Source organism: Schistocerca gregaria, chromosome X (genome assembly GCF_023897955.1).
Source record: "Schistocerca gregaria isolate iqSchGreg1 chromosome X, iqSchGreg1.2, whole genome shotgun sequence".
In the NCBI taxonomy this organism is placed as follows: Eukaryota; Metazoa; Arthropoda; class Insecta; order Orthoptera; family Acrididae; genus Schistocerca; species Schistocerca gregaria.
The window spans coordinates 594,664,717-594,685,346 of NC_064931.1; the positions used below are offsets into that span (position 1 = coordinate 594,664,717).

The 20,630-nt window shown below is 42.7% G+C and overlaps 1 protein-coding gene across 3 annotated transcripts in view; it reads right to left on the minus strand.

Moving 5' to 3' along the window:
* LOC126298832 (myrosinase 1-like) overlaps positions 1 to 20,630 on the minus strand; it is a 208,904-nt gene that overhangs the window by 87,653 nt on the left and 100,621 nt on the right. For all 3 annotated transcript variants that reach the window (XM_049990310.1, XM_049990308.1, XM_049990309.1), the window contains exons 6-7: positions 8,206 to 8,300; positions 7,816 to 7,963 (exon numbers count right to left, since the gene is read on the minus strand). In XM_049990310.1, coding sequence (XP_049846267.1) covers positions 7,816 to 7,963; positions 8,206 to 8,300 — 243 coding nt within the window. The remainder of the gene's footprint in view (positions 1 to 7,815; positions 7,964 to 8,205; positions 8,301 to 20,630) is intronic.

Consider the following 20,630-nt stretch of genomic DNA (forward strand, 5'->3'; position numbering starts at 1 on the left):
TGGCCTACCATAACAATAGTGATAACTCGGCCTCCCTAGAAGTAGCGACGAGGCCTTTACAAACGTCTGCACCGATATTTGTAAATACCAGCATTAAATTCAAGGAGCTAACTTCTTACTGCAATAACAATCGTCAACCTAGTATGGTTCTGACAAGTAATTCCAGAGGAGAACTTAGGAAGTATTCTAGCATTATTCGACTGTATTGCGCACACTACAAGCTACACTAACTTTAAAAAAGTGGATTGCTACATGATATGGCTGAAATGAACTTTATAACACGCGAAGGTGGCAAAAGTCATGGGATACCTCCTAATTTCTTGTCGGGCCCCTCTTGTCTGGTATAGGGCAGTAACTTGATGTGCCATGGTCTCAGTAAGTCGTTGGAGGTCACCTGCAGAAATATTGAGCCATGCTGCCTCTATAGCCGCCCATAGCTGAGAAAGTGTTGCCGGTGTAGGATTTTGTGGACGAACTGAATTCTTGATTATGTCCCATAAATGTTCGATGAGATTTTCAGGTCTGGCAATTTGGGTGGCCAAGTCATTCGTTCGAACTGTCCAGAATATTCTGACATGGCGCATTGTTGTTTGGATACATGAAGTCCACGAAAGGGTGCAAATGGTCTCCAAGAAGCCGAACATAACCGTTTCCAGTCAATGAGCGGCTGAGCAGCACCAGAGGACCCAGACCATTCAACGTAAACACCGCCTATACCATTACGGAACCACCATCAGCTTGCACACTGTCTTCTTGACAACTTGGATCTTTAGCTTCGTGGGGTCTGTCACTCACTGGAACCCTGCCATCAGCTCTGACAAACTGAAATCGGGATTCATCTGATCAGGTCGCGGTTTTCCAGTCGTCTTAGAGACCAAGCGATATGGTCACGGACTCAGGAGGGCGCTGCAGACGATGTCGTCCTGTTAGCAAGGGCAGTCGCTTCGGTCGTCTGCTGCCATAGCCCATTAACACTAAATTTCGTCGAACTGTCTTAACCACTGAAAACTGTACGCAAACGCCGCTGCTATCGGTCGTTAAGTGAAGGCTGTTGGCCACTGCTTCGTCGGTGGTGAAAGGTAATGTCTGCAATTTACAATTCTCGGCCCTTTCTTGACAGTGTGGCTCTCTGAATACTGAAATTCCTAACGATTTCCGAAATGAAATCTCCCATGCGTTTGGATCCAACTACCATTCCGCGTTCAATGTCTGTTAACTCACGTCGTGCAGCCATAATCACTTCGGAAACCTTTTCACATGAATCACCTGAATACAATGACAGCTCCGACAATGCACTGCCCTTTTTTACATTGTGTACGCGGTTCTGTCGCCAACTGTATATGTGCATATCGATATCCTATGTATTTTTACCTCTGTGAACACGGTAATTACATGAAAATACACCACTGAAACCCAGACAAATGTACATGATTTGTCACTGATATTTTACTGTGGTACTAAGCAGGTTACGATCACATTGCCGAAGTGAGACACACTGTGAAATACTTTAAAAATAACCAGCAGGTCTTTCACTATGGAGATAAGGGAGATATTATGAATATGATAGATGACATAAAGAACATTTACAAATAAATGCACAACAGTGTCAACGAAGAGAGGGGCCTTGCCAATAATGATTTTCTATTAAACTTCCAAAAGGTTCATCCTTACATGACAAAAACAGAACCCTGCATTCTAACACAAATAGGCGTGTTACTTTTTCTTACAAAAATCTATATGTCTCATATACTAATGATAAGACCTACTATACTGAAGTTGTACTTCATTTAAGTTATTTTGAATATCAACTAATTTTATTGGAATTCCTACACATAATCAGAAGCTACAAGGTGGAAATAAGTACGCTCATCTGACAATACCAATAATACACAATGTCGTTCTGTTTAAAACGACGCATGTACTTATGTATTATCTATAGATTATGTCAGATTAGACTGGTAATATTTTGCTAAAATCTCTCATACGTGTTTAATCAGTTTCTGCTGCTTACTGCATTATATACTTGATTTTCCGACGTAAACATTCTATATATTTTGTTTATAGCGCGTCCTCGTGTTGTCAGTGTATGTTAGAAAAGATGTTAATGTGGGATCAAGCTGTTTAGTGTCGAAGTGAAAATGATAACCCACTCTGTATCTTAGTTTGAAATTCATGTGAATGTGTTAGCAAAAGCACGTAATACAATGGAAGGTGAATAAAATCCATATTCTGAGCTACACGAAAAGTACAGTTTTTCAGAAGTTGAGAGTTAGTTTTAAAATTAGCAGAAAAAATGCTGTTTTACTGTTCAAAACGCAATAAATTGTTGCAGATATTAGGTGTGGGGTCGTATGTCAGCTGGGTTTTGTGCATCAGCTATTGCTTCAGCTAGCTTCGTAGCTCTTGGGAGAATCTTGGTTGTTTCCTGACCTCACCGTTATTGTTGTAATAATACACAGGGTGAATCACCTACAACTTGCATTGCAAATGTTACAGAAATGGAAAGTGCTATTCCTGTGCGGTTTTCACAGAATGCATTGGTAGACACGGGATCGTATTGCCAGCCAATCGACAGATTATAAAAATACTTATTGTATTTTTTGTGCAAAAATACACTTTTTTAAATGGAACGGAGCCAACTGACATTAACAGTGTGAAGTAGCGTAAGTTAGAATGTTAGTGGTGTTTGCTGCAGGATTCTAGCGCGAGTCGTGCGTATTTTGAAAAGTTCCCACACGGATACCGGTACAATACCTGTGGTAGCACACAATAAAGAACAACACAAATGCATACAATAGTATTGTGGATTCTGACCAGCAACGAGATAACTGATCATCTTGTGTTCTAGATAACCACCAGCAGCGGCAATGCACGCATCCAGTCTGATGCAGAACGACTGCTTCACACGTGCTAGCATTTCAGCGGAGGTGACTGAGCAGGCTGCAGTAATTCGTCGTTGCATATCATTTGGTGTAGCTGATATGTCCTAGTAGACAGCGTCTTCCAGCTTTCCCTGCAGTAAAAACTCTTCAGGCGTCAAATCCAGGGAACGGTCCGGCCAAGGTACAGGGTCTCACCGTCCAATCCAACGATTTGCAAACAATTCGTGGAAACATGCTGCAGCACTTGGTGCACCATTGGTTTGGACAGTCACCATGTTGTTACCACAGGTTCCCCCTAGTCTACAGAGGATCTGTGGAAGATGGTCTGTCGGGAGGGTAAGATACTTGTGCGCACTCTGTTTTTGGTCTATGAAAAACTGGCCTATGAGCTGATGACTATCCCACACTACACGTTTGCACTCCATGGAAGCTGATATTTCACCTGACGAAGCCAACGGGATTGTCAACAGACTACTAGCACATATTTCGGAGGTTTACCTGGCCATGATTGGTTAAATGTGGCTTCTTCACTAAACAAGAAATATGAGACATCTGGAGCATCCTGTATTAATGGTCATGTGCAAAGGGTGTTCAAAAGGTTTTGCACAGTCGTCTCCATTTTTGTTATTTTTTGCAGGAAGAGAATGAAATTTTTGTAAACATACTTGGAACATTTAGCTATAAGTTGGCATATGAAAGTATTTTCTTTTGTTTACAGGTGAGCCATAATGGACCGTGAAGTAGATATCAGGTTGCGACAACGGTCTGTGATGGAGTTCCTCTTCAAGACCGGCGATCACTCTGCCACATCGATTCACAGGAAGTTGTTCCCTGTTTATGGGGAGGACACAGTGGATCGCAGCAGTATCCAGGTGGTGGTTGCAGAGGTGGACAATCCACGATGCGGTAGACCATCGACGGCAGTGAGTGATGCGAATAACGAGACCATTGATCAAATCATCCGAAATGACAGATGTGTGACGACACGACAGCTTGCTGAAATGAATCGTTTGTCATTCGGTATCACTGGTACAGTCACTAGAGCACAGCAAAATCTGTGCACGTTGGGTGCCTATATTATTGACAAGATAAGTGAAAACGATGGGGAAGAATGTGTGGGAGGGTCTCATGAAGACCTTTACTGAAGAGTGGAAACAGTGTTTTCACGGCATCGTCACCCAGGATGAAACGTGGTTGTTTTTGTCCGAACCTGAGAGCGAAAGCCAGTCCATGGAGTGGCGTCATCTGGGTTCCCCTCGGAAGAAGAAACCAAGACTTTCACCAACAGCAGGCCGAAAGGTGATGGGCTCCTTCTTCTGGGATCAGTGTGGTGTCTTTTTTATTGACTTTTTGGAACCTGGTTCGACAGTTAACCGGGGCCGTTACTGTTTGTCATTGGACAAGCAGCGACGTGCCATCAAGAACCACAGACCACAGCTTCAGGGTAAACTCATCAGACTACACTATGACAATGCCAAACCCCATACAGCCCTTATGACGCAGGAGAAAATCAGGAAAATGGGTTGGAAAATTATTCCTCACCCTCCCTACAGCTCCGTCTGATTTTTACCCCTTTGGTCGTCTGAAGGCCCACCTGCGTTGTAAAACATTTGATAGTGAGAAACACCTTATTTCCTGTGTCAAGCGATGGTGTAAAAGTCAATCCCCAAAATTTTACCAAAGTGCATTTACATAATGGAAAGAACGTTGGGCCAGATGCGTCACAGCTGATGGAGGCTACACTGAATAGGCTGAATGTGTAGCTAAATGTTCCAAGTATGTTCACAAAAAATTTCATTCTCCTCCTGCAAAAATAAAAAAAATTAGAGATGACTGTGGAAAAGTTTTTGAACGGCCTTTGTACAGATGTTAATACGATTCTCGTAATCATTCCCATGTAGCTCTTGACGGGGAGAGATCTGATAGGGAAGGAACCTATGCCGGTGAAGAGTGCATGGGACACTTGCCTGACTCCTGCCGCTTCTTCGTGCGATTAGGTGGGAGTCAACGTGCGGAGCAACTGCAACAGCAGCAAGAACATTAATTTCCCTCCCTCCCCTCCCCATTCTGTCGTCACTTGTCTCCTTCTGTTACGTTGTATAGGTGTTACACTACCACTTTCACATAACTGGGTGAAGAGGTTGATAAAACGCCGCCGAGATGTTTGACGTCTACTGGGATATCTTGCGGCATATACCGTACAAGAACGACCTGCATTCTTCGTACATCCTCCATAAACCATCAGCATGTCGGATTTTTCTGCTTTGATAAATGCCATCGTCTACACACGACCTAATGCTTGCGCTGCCACGCACGAACTAATTAGCAAGTCGGAATGCACTCAAAGAACACACAAGCACACTGTAAGCCAACATAACAACGTCGTACCTAGCAACTTCGCAGGTTGAATGACAAGTGTCGGTGTGGGAACTTTTCAAAATACGATATCTCTTAATCGACTTGCACCAGAATCCTGCAACAACCACCATTGACATAATAATTTACCCCAGTTTTAGTTTCTTAATGTCAATAGGCATCGTTCCATTTAAAAAATTGTATGTTTGCCCAAAAAATACACTTCATAAGTATTATTACAGTCTGTTGATTGGCTAACCATACGAGACACTGACTACCAATCCATTATGTGAAAACCACACATCAGTAGCACTTTCCATTTCTGCAACATTGGCGATGTAAGTTTTAAGTGATTAATCCTATGTAATGACGACTACATTTGTATTGTAGTTGTTTCTGTTGCCACTGTGTTAAGAGAAATATTTATTACTACTCACAAATTTCAAAGAAAGAAGGAATATGTCCTAAAATCCTACGCGTATCTTCTTGTTAAAACCACAGTTTCTATAACTGTCCTGAATTACCGAAAAGTTTTGTCACCAAAGATTGCTTTCGTTTGTAACACAGTAAATCTATCGTCAAACAATTATTCTACGCTGCTTAAGGTATGGAACTAATTCCTTATTTCAGAACTTACCAAGATTTTCCGTTCACCCGTAAGAGCAAATTCCCTTGTACTATCGCTAGCAAAGGGAACCCGTCTGTGAAGTATTATGAACTGAAGGAACAATATGTTTTTGATAATTTATTCGTTGGAATAATCTTGTTCTCTCTGTCATGGTGAAAATAAGAACGGTTGGTATGTGAGGTAAAAGAATATTGGGTGAAGGCAAAGTGTAAAAGATGTAGCACGTACATAACGCCAGTGCATTTGTCTAATGATTTCTTATGAAGCTCCCCAAACACGAACAAATATTTCATACTGAACATTCACAATTTCTCAGTAGTAGGATTCTCCAGATACACACTGTGCAAGGGCTCCTATTTCTGAGCCTTACTTCAGCATACCTGTCGGTCAAAGATAAATTATGCATTTAGTGGTTAGTATCATGAAACAGGTAACACTGCTCCTTCCCCATAGGATGTTCATGATTTCTCTTTGCGCGCATGACTTCACTGACTGTGTATCACTAAACATAGGGTAAGTTGGCCCCTAATTGTTTTTCAGATGAGAGATGAATTATTTCATGTAAAGGGTTATACAATTGTCATTTATAAGTCATAATTATGAAGTGGCTCTTATTATGTCACATCGGTTGTCATATATTTGTAGAGTTGTTAAAGTATAATGGCAGGGGAAGATGATGTGACACGAAAATGACTCACAAGAGTTCAGTAAATTCGACAAGGGCCAACACAGGTCCTGAAGCCGGCTTAACAGAACAAGAACGAAAGTCACATTCGCCAACCTTAGAAGACTTACCAGTGATACAAATTAATTATATAATGAATCCTTGAATTCCCGTCACACTTTTGTACCCCGCACTGGTTACTTAAACAGTGCGAAATTCCCAAACAAAATAGTAAAATTTGTGATATTGTTGTCTCTTGTACTTGGTACTGTGGTGGGAAAATAACGTTTGGTGTCATACGTTTGTCATTTACCACTACGAAAGTTTGTGTAAATTAATTAAAAATAGTGCATTGTTAAAATTAACTTTGCAGGATTTGAGCCTGTAAGCCAGCCGTGCAGTGTTTCGGTATTTGTATGATGCTGAAAATGATGTAGTGCATTCGTGTTGGATTCTAAATGGTATGGTGGAGTTGTTCAGGGGTGAGGGTGCTGGGGGTAGGGGGTTCACGGGGAAAAATAGAACTCTCGGTCGTCTTGGGTTATTGAGGATTATCTGCATTTTTCAGAGATTTCAATTTCCTGCCATTTTTCATTAGGAGAAATAATCTAGCTTTTCATATAAAGCTACTTTAAATTTGTCATTTTCACTATGGAAAAATGGGGTGAACTACTTTCGAGACTTTTTTTTTGAACCTAAACTCTTATATTAATTTCTAGACGGTTGATAGATTAAAAACTTGATTCTAAAATGCGAACATTGTACTCAGGAAACCAGTGTCTTACTTCTATGTTCAGCTTCTGCAAGTGGCAAAGAATGTGAGCTTTCGATATGAGTTTTTTCTGCACTGACAATTCCAAAAATCTTTTGTCCTGCACTTCACCTAGCATGTCATTGTGCTGGGATATAACAACACTCCGTAAATGTCACATTATTCACACTTACCACAGTTATGGTAAGTCAATTATCGTAGAATAGAGTTACATAGACTTGTAGATACGAGAAGCTCGAGCAGTCAGATTGTAAGTATCTTTTGCCTACTTTGACAGTACAAATTATTTCCGATTTTAGATATTCAGCCACCACAAATTCAATTCTTAGATTTAATATCGAGAGAAGTTTAATGGTTCTCGGAAATGAACGAAGTATTTTACGTCGCTATGATCTTGCATAGGGAAAGAAGTAAAGAAAATAAATTACACTTTTATGCATTGTGGTGTACTATAAGGTAGGTATCTGGAAGAATTCTAAGGTATCATTCAAGAAATAGAGGACGCTTATTATACCTTTAATTCGAGCGATCCACTCCTTATCCAGCGGGGGCAATAATGATCTTTTGAGGCCCATTTCTTTGCTTACAACTTCGACCCTTTTCTTGACAACTGCTGGAAAATCTCCATCTTTTCCTAGAATTGGATGAGCAAAGATTCCAAACTGAAATGAAGAGATTTCCAAGTAAATATTTTAACTACAGATAGTACATACTACACAAAGTTCATGTAAGCATCGTATTGACTTAATTATGTATACATGAAAAACCATTAAACGGTCTTTACTTATTGCAAAGCAAAGAATAAATTCATAATGAAATATGTGCTCAGGGCACCTCAGGCGTTCATGTTACGTCTAATCATAAGACCACGTCTACTTTTTAAACATTTTCTGAACCTACTTACGTCAAAGTTAATGGCAGTGTTGGCCGCCTTTATGTCCTCTTCACTGTCGGACATTGGCTCGTACCAGAAACTGTGCAGCGATAGACTGATTTTACCTGTAAATGTAAAGACCATCGTGCTCTGCAGATAAAGGAATTTATGTTCAATTTTCAGTAAATGTGTTCATTCTCTCTCTCTCTCTCTCTCTCTCTTGTTTCTCACATCGGCTCTTGCTCTAACACAGGTCACTTAACAAGAAAGACAGCTTAGTACTCATAATAATATTTATTTGCACAATATAATCGCCAAGATGAAAAGTCAAAGTATTCTTTATTGAGTGGAGAAATTATACGTGCCGTTTACCATCTCAAATATTTTTATTTATTGCCGAAAGAATAATCACTACCTTTCCTTTCTTTCAGATTTACATTTTCTTCTTTAATAACCCTTAACGCGAATGTGTCAGAACAGAGGGCATGGTACTGTTTAAATTTCCAAATGAAAATGCCGTGTTCTTAGCGGTAAGCTTTAATCTGGAAGTACATCAGAGAAACACGGATACAGTTTCTCATTTGCTCCAAGTCTAATTGGTTACAGTGTATTCGTTTCAAAATTGATTGAATACTTCATGTTAGAGAAATTGCTTGTACGTCTTACATGCAACTTTTAATGATTGGTTTATCTAGCGCATTATGGGTATTGATGCATACTACAAGTACATTGTAAGAAGAGGATACTTTGGGTAGAGGCTGTAACTGTTTGATGTTTTGTATGAATCATCCACTATTTCAAAATTTTATATTGTTGCTGCAGCAAAATCTGTACCTGGACAGTCATAAATGCAGCAGCGATTACCAACCGGCAAAAGTGAAGCTTTTAACAAGTTACATCATATTAGGCTGATGTGAGTGATCATGTGAGAGAGAATCGGTATCTTCGAACGATCATTCGGATTCGCAGTTTGGTTTCTTCTCCCATGAATGTTAACGTACGTCCCAGCAATATATTTGTTGTTGCGCAAGCGAGATTTAAATATCGTGGCAGATGGCTGTCTTTGGAGATTTTATACCGTGACCGGTATGCCAAATTTGACTACCATGAAAGCCAATATAAAATGTGAACGTCTCGTGAAACTTAGAGTGATGCAGTCAGAACGGAAAGGAATGCGTTTTACTCTGAAATGGTAATATGAGGTGGGGGGCGGGGCGGGTCAACAAAAAATGACAGTAAATGTAGCTACATAACTCATTGACGTGTATGAGCGTTGTAAAAGATAGTATAAACCCTCATCTAATATAGAATAGGGCCATTTTTAAGATCATAATAACCGGATCATTTGAGAATTTATCCGAATTTATTCGTAGTGGTATAGTTGGAATATGCACTATGTCTCGCAAGGAGATGATCTACTTGCATTGCGAGATACTGTAGGATAGTAACCGGCTTCAACTGTGTTTCTATCGCAAAGTGCAGGAACACTGTATGGGTTGTTTGGGGGAAGAGACCAAACTACGAGGTCATTGGTCTCATCGGATTAGGGAAGGACGGGGAAGGAAAATCGGCCGTGCCCTTTCAAAGGAACCATCCTGGCATTTGGCTGGAGCGATTTAGGGAAATCACGGAAAATCTAAATCAGGATGGCCGGACGCGGGATTGAACTCTCGTTCTCCCGAATGCGAGTCCAGTGTGCTACGCATTGCGTCTCCTCGCTCGGTCAAGAACACTGGAATCCGTCAATTGGAGACGTGTTACTATATTCATATGTTCACCTTCACTATCCGTCCAAAAAGTCCCGAGACTTCAGCGCAGTATTAAGTCTGGCAGCTTGAACTAACGATTTTAAACAACAGATGCGCATTCGATCACTAAGCTGTGAGCAGGCAGTATTGAGTAGTGGACGTGTGGTCGTAATATGTGAGGAATGTTGTGTCACAAGTTCCAAACGAGCAAAATGGTTAAATGCACTGTTCAAGACATTCCCCTCAATGATTAAAAGAAGAGAAAAATCTGTGCAAAGTTCGGCCCCTATAATTTGATTCCCGAACTAAAACCTAGACGCCTGGATGCCTATCGTGGCTTGACTGAAATGCAAAAGGCGGACAATTTTTTACTGGAAAATATAATCGCGGGTGACTAGACTTGGTGTTCTTGATACAATCTACAACGAAACGAAAATGTGCAGAAAATCACATGAAATGTCAACGCCTTCACGACAAACACATCCAAGCCAATGCGATGTGCTAGTTGAACAACGTCCTTCAGAGAATCTTTACTGACAGTTTCGCATAGTGGTAGGAACATTATGTGCAATGTACAAAGAACACGTGATGAATTAAAACTACCGTCTTAACTTTTCTCTGTTTCTTATTCATCCGTTCTCGAAACGTTTTGAACTGCACCTCAATCGATATTCCAAAACCATCTTACGGTGTGTGGTGGAGGGTACTATGTCTACTGCTGTTATTCCCCCCCTCCCCCTTCCGTACCCCTCCTCCCTCCCCTTGCCTGTTCCAGTCGGAAGCGGTGTGCAGGAGGTACCACTAAGTGTAAGCCTCTATGCGAGCTCGAATCTCTCCTATTTTGCTTTTATGGGCTTTTCGTGAAACATACGTAGGAGGAAGAAATATATTAGTAGACTTTTCTATGTACGTACGTTCTTGGAATTTTAACAGCAAAACCGCGTGGAGATGCACAACGCCTCTCCTGTAGCGTTTTCCAATGTTGTTGGGTGAGGATCTCGATGACGCTGTGGTGTTTACTAAACGAAACTGTGTCGAAACGTGCTGTCATTCTTTGGATGTACTCTGTTTTATCTATCAGTCCTATCTGGTCCTAATGGTTGATTCCATTAAATGTGAGCTTGGCATTTGCCTTTCCTGCGAATCGCCTTGTTTGGTAATTACACATACTCCCAGGTGTTTAATAGATGCGACTGCTTCCGGCTATTGTTCTACGTTCGTGTAATCATATACTAATAGGTTAACACAAAATACGTTACGGTTGTTTATGTTGAAGGGCAGCTGCCAGTCATTACACCAAATGCCGATCTTGGGCTCTTTAAAACTCATTATATGTTTCGGTGGAAGAAGCCTCTTCCTTTTGCATTCACACTGTTTATCTGAAATATCCAACTATCAGGCCTACCATAAATCTTCTTCTTCGTCTTCTTCTTCATCATCATCATCTTCTTCTTCTTCTTCTTCTTCTTCTTCTTCTTCTTTTCACCTCCTCCTTCTCCTCCTCCTCCTCCTCCTGAGCGCCGTCTCGATGGAGCAGGGTCCGCTTTTTGGGTCAATATACCCCACTTCTTACGGTCTAACGCTGCCTGTGAACTTAGTGACTCAGTTTTCTTTATCTTAAATCGGTTTTAAGTGTCTAGCCATCGCAGTTTAGGTCCTCCGCGTCGTCCCTGGCCTTCGACAGTTATATGAAAGGCTGTGCTGATGACTGGAGTAGATAGAGCCCGTATGAAGTGACCATAATACGGAATTCTCCATTCTTGCTCTTATCATTGATTGGAGCTACTTCACGTAGTTGCCGGATCGCTGTACCCCTGGTGCTGCCGCGCAGATAAGTGTCTAATTATCTCCTCAGTATTTGCATTTCCATGACATGTAGTGAGTACACTCAGGACTTATATACGTGGGCCAACATTCTGTGCTATATAATGCAACTAGCCTCACCATTGTGCGATATATCTTTTATTTTAGGTGGATATGCATCTAATAACCTCAGTGAACACCAATGACGTCTTTGAAACGCATCCAGGTGGGTCTGATTCTTGCTCGCAGATCCTCATTCACCGTCACTCTGAAGTCGAGAACGTACCATAAATAGTTTCCCTCAAAACTGATGCGGCAAATGGTTCTGGCACTAAACAAACAAAAATGCGAGGTTATCCACATGGGTACTAAAAGAAATCCTATAAATTTTGGGTATACGATAAATCACACAAATCTAAGGGCTGTCAATTCGACTCAATACCTAGGAATTTCAATTACGAGCAACTTAAATTGGAAAGACCACATAGATAATATTGTGGGGAAGGCGAAACACACACTGCGCTTTGTTGGCAGAACTCTTAGAATATGCGACAAACCCACTAAAGTCGGGCGTCTTGAAAGCTGTATTGAACCATTTTGCTGCTTTGCGACTTGTGACACTTGTCCGTCCTCTGCTGGAATATTGCTGCGCGGTGTGGGATCCTTACCAGGTAGGATTGACGGAGGACATCGAAAAAGTACAACGAAGGGCAGCTCGCTTACGCGAGTTGGGGTTGCAGTCACTGAAACAAAGGCGGTTTCAATCACCAACTTTCTCTTCCGAATGCGAAAATATTTTGTTGACACCCACCTACGTAGGGAGAAATGATCACCATAATAAAATAGGGGAGATCAGAGCTGCAACGGAAAGATTTAGGTGTTCCTTTTTCACACGCGCCTTAAGAGAGTTTGAATGGTAGAGAAGTAGTATGAAAATGGTTCGATGAACCCTCTGCCAGGCACGTAAGTGCGAATTGCAGAGTAACCATGTAGATGTAAGCTTCTTTTTACATAAACTATATTTAGCTATTTGCAGACTCACTGTTTTGATCGGCATAGTCTTCTCTAGTTGCATATTAATTCTATCAGTCCGTGATCTACGTATGTGTTCTATGAGTAAGTTTAATTTTATTTCAGTTATTGTATTTACCTTAATATTTTTCCCGCATATTTTGTAAACTACCATTGCAGATATAGTAGTTCCAGACAGCCATAGCAGAAATGCGACCGGCGTCACAGATGCAGAAAAGAAACTCCCACCAACAATTTTTCCTCAGCGGGAGTTCAAAATCTCCAACATATAGGTTAAACAGTACGAAACAATAACGATTACAGACGCAATGAAGGCTCAGAACACTTTGAGAGATAACGTAATGCGCACTAACAAACGCAACATCCTGTCACTGCAGATATGACAGGAAACAAATGCAGGAAATTAGGTGTTATTTTCTCCGTCCTTCGCAGCTTTGCTTTTTGTGTGGTGTCACGAAACAAGTATAGCTATATGAATATACAAGTGATGGCATTCAGAACTGCAATAGATCGATTCCACAGGTATTGCTATTAATTACCAATTTCTGAAATTCCTGCGGCCACCAACCGCTGATGGGACCATTATTGATACTAAAAATCAAGCTGGAATTATGAAACATCATTTTTTAGTTTATTTGCTGCTTTGTTCACACGTGTGAGGTAATGTCGTCGGTCCAATGAACATGAAACGAAAGACCACGAGTTTGTGGTTGCACTGGTCAATTGATGATGGTCGTTGTATTTGTAAAAGACACAGACTCCGCAAATGCAGTTTCCTCCTGACTGGATACTTGCAGAATATCTAGTGGTCTAACGATACTAGTAATTTGCTGCTTGATTTATGCACAAAACTCAAAAATATTCACCCTCAGGAGACATTGTGCCAATATCGGCGAGGAAGAGTGTTCACACCTGGCGAGGTGGCGCATCGGCTAGCACACTGGCTCCCACTCGGGAGGACAACGGTTCAAATCCGCGTCCAACCATCCAAATAGTTTTCCATGGGTTCCCTAAATCGCTTCAGACAAACACCGGGATGGTGCCTTTGAAAGGGCCCGGCCTATTTCCCCATCCTTGGAAACTTTCCGAGCTTGTGCTTCGTCTGTAATGACCTCTATGTCGATGGGACTTCAAACCTTAATCTCCCTTCCAAGAGTGCTCACAAGTCTCTTCAGGTATGCCGCATCCGGCCGAAGCCAATCATTCAGGATTAGATCCTGCACATCTACCAAATTGTGGGTTGTTTCACTCGGTGTTCCAAAATGCCCTACATATTTAAGATGGGGTGATTTAGAGGACCATTCGAGGTGCGAAAGAGTACCTGAGTATTCATCAAACCATGCACGTATGCGCGCAGCACTGAGAACACATTTGTTGTCATCTTGGAAGACATTAATCTCCCCAGCATTATCACGAAGATGTAGAAGAAAGGGCAAGATTTGGTCAGCGAGAATGGCCTTACAATCATCCCAGTTCATATTCCTGGTATCTTGAATACGTGGATTCAAGTCATGGAACGATAAACGCCGCAGGAACGACACCTTTCACACGCTGCGTGTTAAACATCTCATTGCGCTGTTGATAAACTTGACGCTACAGCGCTGCAAGGAGGCCGCTCTAATATTTTGTCTAGTGAGCTTACGTCAGGAGGAAACATGCCCTTAATGGAGCGTTAACCAAGTGGTATAAGATCTGCGTTTTGATTTGTCAACGTCCGTGCACGTGGGGTGAGAAAATTTATTGTAAGATTACGTACTCTTTTGGAACGGAATAAAAGCTGCCGTGATATTTATATGCTGTCTAAGGCGCTGCAGTCCTGGACTGTGCGGCTGGTCCCGGCGGAGGTTCGAGTCCTCCCTCCGGCATGGGAGTGTGTGTTTGTCCTTAGGATGATTTAGGTTAAGTAGTGTGGAGGCTTAGGGACTGATGACCTTAGCAGTTAAGTCCCATAAGATTTCACACACATCTGAACATTTTTGTTATTTATATATTGTTATTTGAAGAGGATGATATATTCAACGAAAAAAAGAAGCAAAAAATCAGAAAAAACTAATTTACACCGAATGACAGACACGCGTCGTCGAAGTGCATAGGGACTTGGGCTGGTAACTTCTCCCCCTTGCTCACAACAATACTTATTCAATTTAAAATAAAAATGTATTTCAGTTTCGCGGCACTCATGATCTTTCCAGAGAATAGAAAACATTGTAACGGTTGGTTCGAACCCATGTATCGAAGCTGTAACTTGATGGCAAGCATTCACATTTTGACTGCTGCTCCAGTCCGTAAGAAGTTTCGTCCTTAGGTCTACCTACATTGTAAGAAAAGGAAACGACGCACCCTGAAGTAATTGATCCAATGGAACGGAAATCGGTAGATGTGATCTACATATACAAAAAAGCCAAGGATTACAATTTCGGAAAACATGGATGACTTATTGAAGAGAACGTACTTCACAAATTGAGCAAGAGCAACAAGAACGCGTTGATCCACCTCTGGCCCTTATGCAAGCAGTTATTCAGCTTGGCTTTGATTGATTGAGTTGTTGGATGTTCTCCTGAGGGACATTGTGCCAAATTCTGTCCCACTGAAGCGTTAGATCGTCAAAATCGCGAGCTAGTTGGAGGGCCCTGTTCGTAATGTTCTCAATTGGGAAGAGATCCGACGACCTTACTGGCCAAGGTAGGGTTTGGCAAGCACGAAGAAAAGTAATAGAAACTCTCGCAGGGTGAGAACAGGCGTTATGTCACTGAAATGTATGCCCGAGATGGCTTGCCATGAAGGGAACGAATCGGGGCGTAGAATATCGCCGACATACTGCTGTGCTCCTAGGGTGCCGCAGATGACAGCCAAAGAGGCTCTGCTATGAAATGAAATGGTAGCCCAGACCATCACTCCTGGCTGTCTGGCCGTAAGGTGGGCGACAGTCAGATTGTCCAGGGCGTCTCCAGGTACGTCTTCGCTAGTCATTCTGGCTCAGTTCGAAGCGGGACTCATCACAGAAGACAGTTCTACTCCATTCAACGAGATTTCAGGCCGAAGACGTGTGTGGAGACGCCCTGGATAGTGATGGAATAGTAACCTGACTGTTGCAACAAGGACTTGCAGATCACTTTAAATCTGACAAGAGGCTTTGAAATGGTACGCTCTTGACCGAGACACTCAAGCCAACCAAGCAAACAAGTTACAAAATGGCAAACTATTTAGAGAATATCCTAGAAAATGTGAGCTGCACACTGGCCTCAATTGTCGTATAGGAGTTTTGATATGCCAAGACATTGTGGATATGTACACCAAAGAACTGCAAAAGGATGGGAAAGTACGAGGGTCACTGAAGTTCAGACTGTCATATAAAGCACTTATGATGAACTCCAGAAGTCAACATCTTTTATTCTGACATTTAATTTATCGAAGTTGCCTGAATACATTCCGGGTGACTTTCTCTGCCTTAAAGTCAGGCCCTATGTATTTGACCCGACGTGATGCTTTAAGTGTGAAAGCTTTGGTCATACCATCATGTGGTGTAACAGTCAGGCTACATGTGGAGGACGCGACTCCACTGCACACGAATCTGGTACTCAATCTACTGCTGTACCCATGTGTGACAATAGCTCCAAGGTCAATCCCGTCAGGAGTAAAGAATATCCTGCCTTCGCAGAAGAGAAGAAAATCCAGGATATTTAAGTGACACAACGGCTCTCATACCCTGACAGGTAAAAGAAGTTTAAGGTTTCATAGCCATCCAGTTTTACGTAGTTGTTTGCCTCATCGCTGAAGCAGCCTGGGCAGAGAACTAGCGATTTCACCCAGACGTTGACAGCCCATCAGAGCACTTCCACCAGTACCTGTATATGCAGCTGCAAGCCTGCGTCGCTAGACCAACAACCAAGCCTACCCACCACAGCAATGATGGTGGCTACAGAACCTAACGTCGGAAAGAATAACAGACCCTCACGTCAGAGAGAAGAAGAGACCCCAAAATCCAAGGTGTCGATGAAAACCATCAAGCCAAAAACTTCAGGTCTAAAGAGACCTCGGTAGTGTCTGATGGATTGGGTGATGACCATACTTTCGATAGTATGGATGTTGACGTCTCTCTGAGGGAACCAGTGAGTCCCTCAAGTTATCCCCTCCCCTCCCCTCAATGCAATCACCCCACCACTGAGGCACGACAGGGAGAAAGACAGAGGAATACATTGCCATTAATATGGCTTCCATACTTCAGTGGAACTTGAACGGTTTCAGAGTGGGGGAACTACTTCTATTAACTCAGGATAGACGAATGTGTCTCTGAATTCAAGAGACAAATCCTAAATTGTCTTACGCTCTGAGGTAGGTGGCTAGATCCTCCACAAAAAGGATGATCTTATTAGAGAGATAGCTAAAGGAGGAGTGGCTATTTTCGTAAACAACGTCTACCACTCCTTGCTTCTCTCCCAAAACAACCAACCTGCAAGTAGTCTCTGTATCGGTACATATGCGTCATCAGTTGAGAATACATTCGCTATACCTGCCCCTCAGTGAAGTGCTAGACAGAGAGGCTCTCCGTGACCTTTTTACTCATCTCCCCCACCCTTTCATTCTTCGTGGTGATTTTAATTCACATAATGTGCTTTGGGGCTCTGTAATCACCTGTCCCAGGGTTTGAGCATTCGAGATCCTTCTCACATCCTCATGTGGGTGTTTGTAGACATGGTTTCACTGCTGTCGATCTCTCTGTATGCTCCCCAGCCCTTGCACACACCGCTCAATGGGAAGTGGTTTATGACTTGCACTCAGGAGACCACTTACCAATCTGGATTCAGCTGCCTGACAGAGTGTTGCCCAAAAGACAGCCGCCAAGATGGATGATTTGAAAGATAGATTGGATGCTTAATAGCCAACTCGCTGTATTTGAACACCTTGACAGCGCTCATGAACAGGTGGATCATGTTATCCAAATGATCCAGAATGCAGCTGAGCATTCGTTCTGCAGACTTCAGGCCACCTGAAAAGGCAACATGTCCCTTTGTGGGGCGATGAATGCCACTCTCCAGTCAGTTCCAGAAGGGCAGCTCTGCGTAAGTTCGAGTGCCAGCCAACTGCAGCGAACCTCTTAGCCTTATGGGTAGGTAGGGTGAAATGTCGTCACATTGTTAGGGAGAGCGAAAATAGATCGTGGGAACAGTTATTGATCATCATAAACCGTTTCACTAGAAGTACAGTTGTACGGGAGGCAATCTGGAGGATTTCTGGGAGATTTGGGAGATGTCCAGTAGGTACTGTAATGGGGAAGTGAAGTTTCCAGACCACTCCATGAGACACTGCCTATAGTATGGCGGCCTATTTTGCCACAATTACCACCGCAGCCAGTCAAGATCTGGCTTTGTGGCGCTACGGTGTGGCCGCTGAGAGGAGCAGTTGGGACTTCAGTTCATCACTGATGAAGAATATAACTGTCCCTTCCGCAGGTGGACGGTACAGCTCGTGACGCGTCGTGTGGTCACGATACGGTCCGTCATAATTCGTTGCGGCTTCTCACGGGGCAGAGTAAAGCAGTCCTCGGCCTTTTTAATCTAATTTGGATGTCAGGTCACTTGCCCAACTCGTGGCGAGAGCCCATTTTAATTCCACTTAGACAACTTGGGTAGGACCGAATATATCAGAGTAGTTATCGAAGTGTTGCCTTCACTAGTTTCGTGGGGAAGACCTTGGAGCGGATCTGATGGTCAAAACCGACGCGTTATCTGGATCCTAGAATCGAGACAGATCCTCAGTGTGTGTTCAGGAGGTATCGCTCCACATTAGATAACACTGTCCTCCTAGAAGCGGCTGTACAACAAGAATTAAAGAGCTAACATCACCTTCTGCTTATATTTTTTGACATCGAGAAGGCCTAAGATATTACTTGTCGCCATATTATCCTTCGGCAGCTCCGTGAATGGGGTTTTAGGGAATGGCTTTCTATCTTAATGCAGTCTTCCCCTCACCCACCTGTTTTAGGTATCGAGTCTGTGGCGACTTCTCTGACTCCTTTGAGTAGTAGAACGTGTCTCTCAAGATAGTGTTGTAAGTGTAACTGTCTTTTTCACAGCTATTACTAGTATGACGTCTGTTGCTGCATGTCCTGGCCAGTGTTATTTTTTTGTTGACGACTTCTCTGTTTTTTGCTCTTCTTCGAGCCTTGCCACAACAACTTGTCAGCTGAACTGACTCTTAGACGGTTGGGTGAAAAAGAGGAGTATTAAATTCTCGGTCAAGAAGTCAGTGTGCGTTCTCTTTAACCATCCCCGTTCGACTTTAAACTTTCCTGAGTCACAGATTAGGGACACTGTTCTCAATTTTAAACACACAGTGAGGTTTCTGGGCCTCACATTTTACTTGCAACTTACATGGTTGCCACAACTTAGGGATCTGAAAAGCCACTCCCTGAAAGCACTTACTATTTTAAAATGTCCTGACGCCAGTTCAAGGGGAGCAGACCCGACGTGTCTGCTTCAGTTTTACAGGGCCTTTGTCTGAGATTGGCCTGGTTATTGGATGCACGGTGTAAGAGTCTGCGGAACATTTTATTTCAAGATGCTGGGCATGGTGCACCACGAAGGACTTAGGTTGGCCACGGGGGCATTTCTAATCAGCCCTAAACCTAGCCTTTGTGTTGGGGCTGGTGAGCCTTTCACATCAGTCGACGACTTCTCGTGGTGCAACAGGCCTATAAAACAGGTTCACACCATACACACCATCACACCATACCGTTGCTCAGCCACCAATGAAAGGCTCTTTCATACTAGACGCCGAGTAATTAGGTCCTTTGGGATTCGCGGAAAGGGTTGTCTTTTAAATATGGGTGTAGTGTCGTCCGCAGAACGAGGTGTCATGCAAAAGTTGGTACGTCAAGACGGCACCACAAGTAAAGAAAGTTGCTGCAAAATGCATCAACGAATCAGAGACACACTCCCAAGTGTTTCCTCGAGGCGCAGCAGCCACAAAATTACTTATTTTAGAGCGGAGTGCAGCTCAGCGAACTCTCTCTGTAATCAGTGACCACTTCTAATCATCGCTTACAACGACAGTACTGTCGTAGTAATGAGCTAGCTGCGTTCGAATAGAACCGTTTTTCTGAATTTATCATCGGTTAAAGACTATTGGACTCTGACGGGAACATTCACTGTGGAGTGAAGTGCCAAACGTTTTAAGTGTCAGCGACAGCATCAGATTATGTCATCTGTGTGGAAAATAATTGTTTCCACAGTTTTGTATTTACCATGTTCAAGTTTTAATAAGTTACCAACAATTTGTGTGTGTTGTAGTATCTGCTCCATCTCCTCCTGAATTAGACTTACCACAATACGACACAAGGGTGTGGCTAGTTTTAAGATTTTATACCAAGACTGAAATAGATCTCCATCTTTGTTCCTATAGAGACACGGAACTATTTAGGCTTGACGAATTTTTAAGACAGAGTGCACTCTCAGTTTTAGATTTCAATCTCTGGTTTTTAACATTTGAGTTAAGCATTACTGTTTTAAAGTTGTGCACACAGATTGCTTACAAGGGAACTTCCTCGGCTATTCAGTCGCATTCCCTGACCGTGTCTTCAGGGTTCGTCTTCGCCATTCCTATGTTGTACTTTCTGCAGAGTCCCATGAGATCCTGAAGCCATTAGAGCGGCTACGGCGTCTTCAGGACAAACAGTTTCTTATCTGCTTCGATTCCCTTAGTGCTCTCCAATAGTTGCAGCACATGTACCTAGCAGAGAGACTTGCCCAGTTCATACACGATCAACCATGCTTGCTACAGCGGCGGAGGAAGAATGTGTCATTCTGCTGGGTAGCAGCGTACGTGGGGATTTTGGGAAATAAACAGGCCTACAGAGCCGCCAAGGAGGCCTCC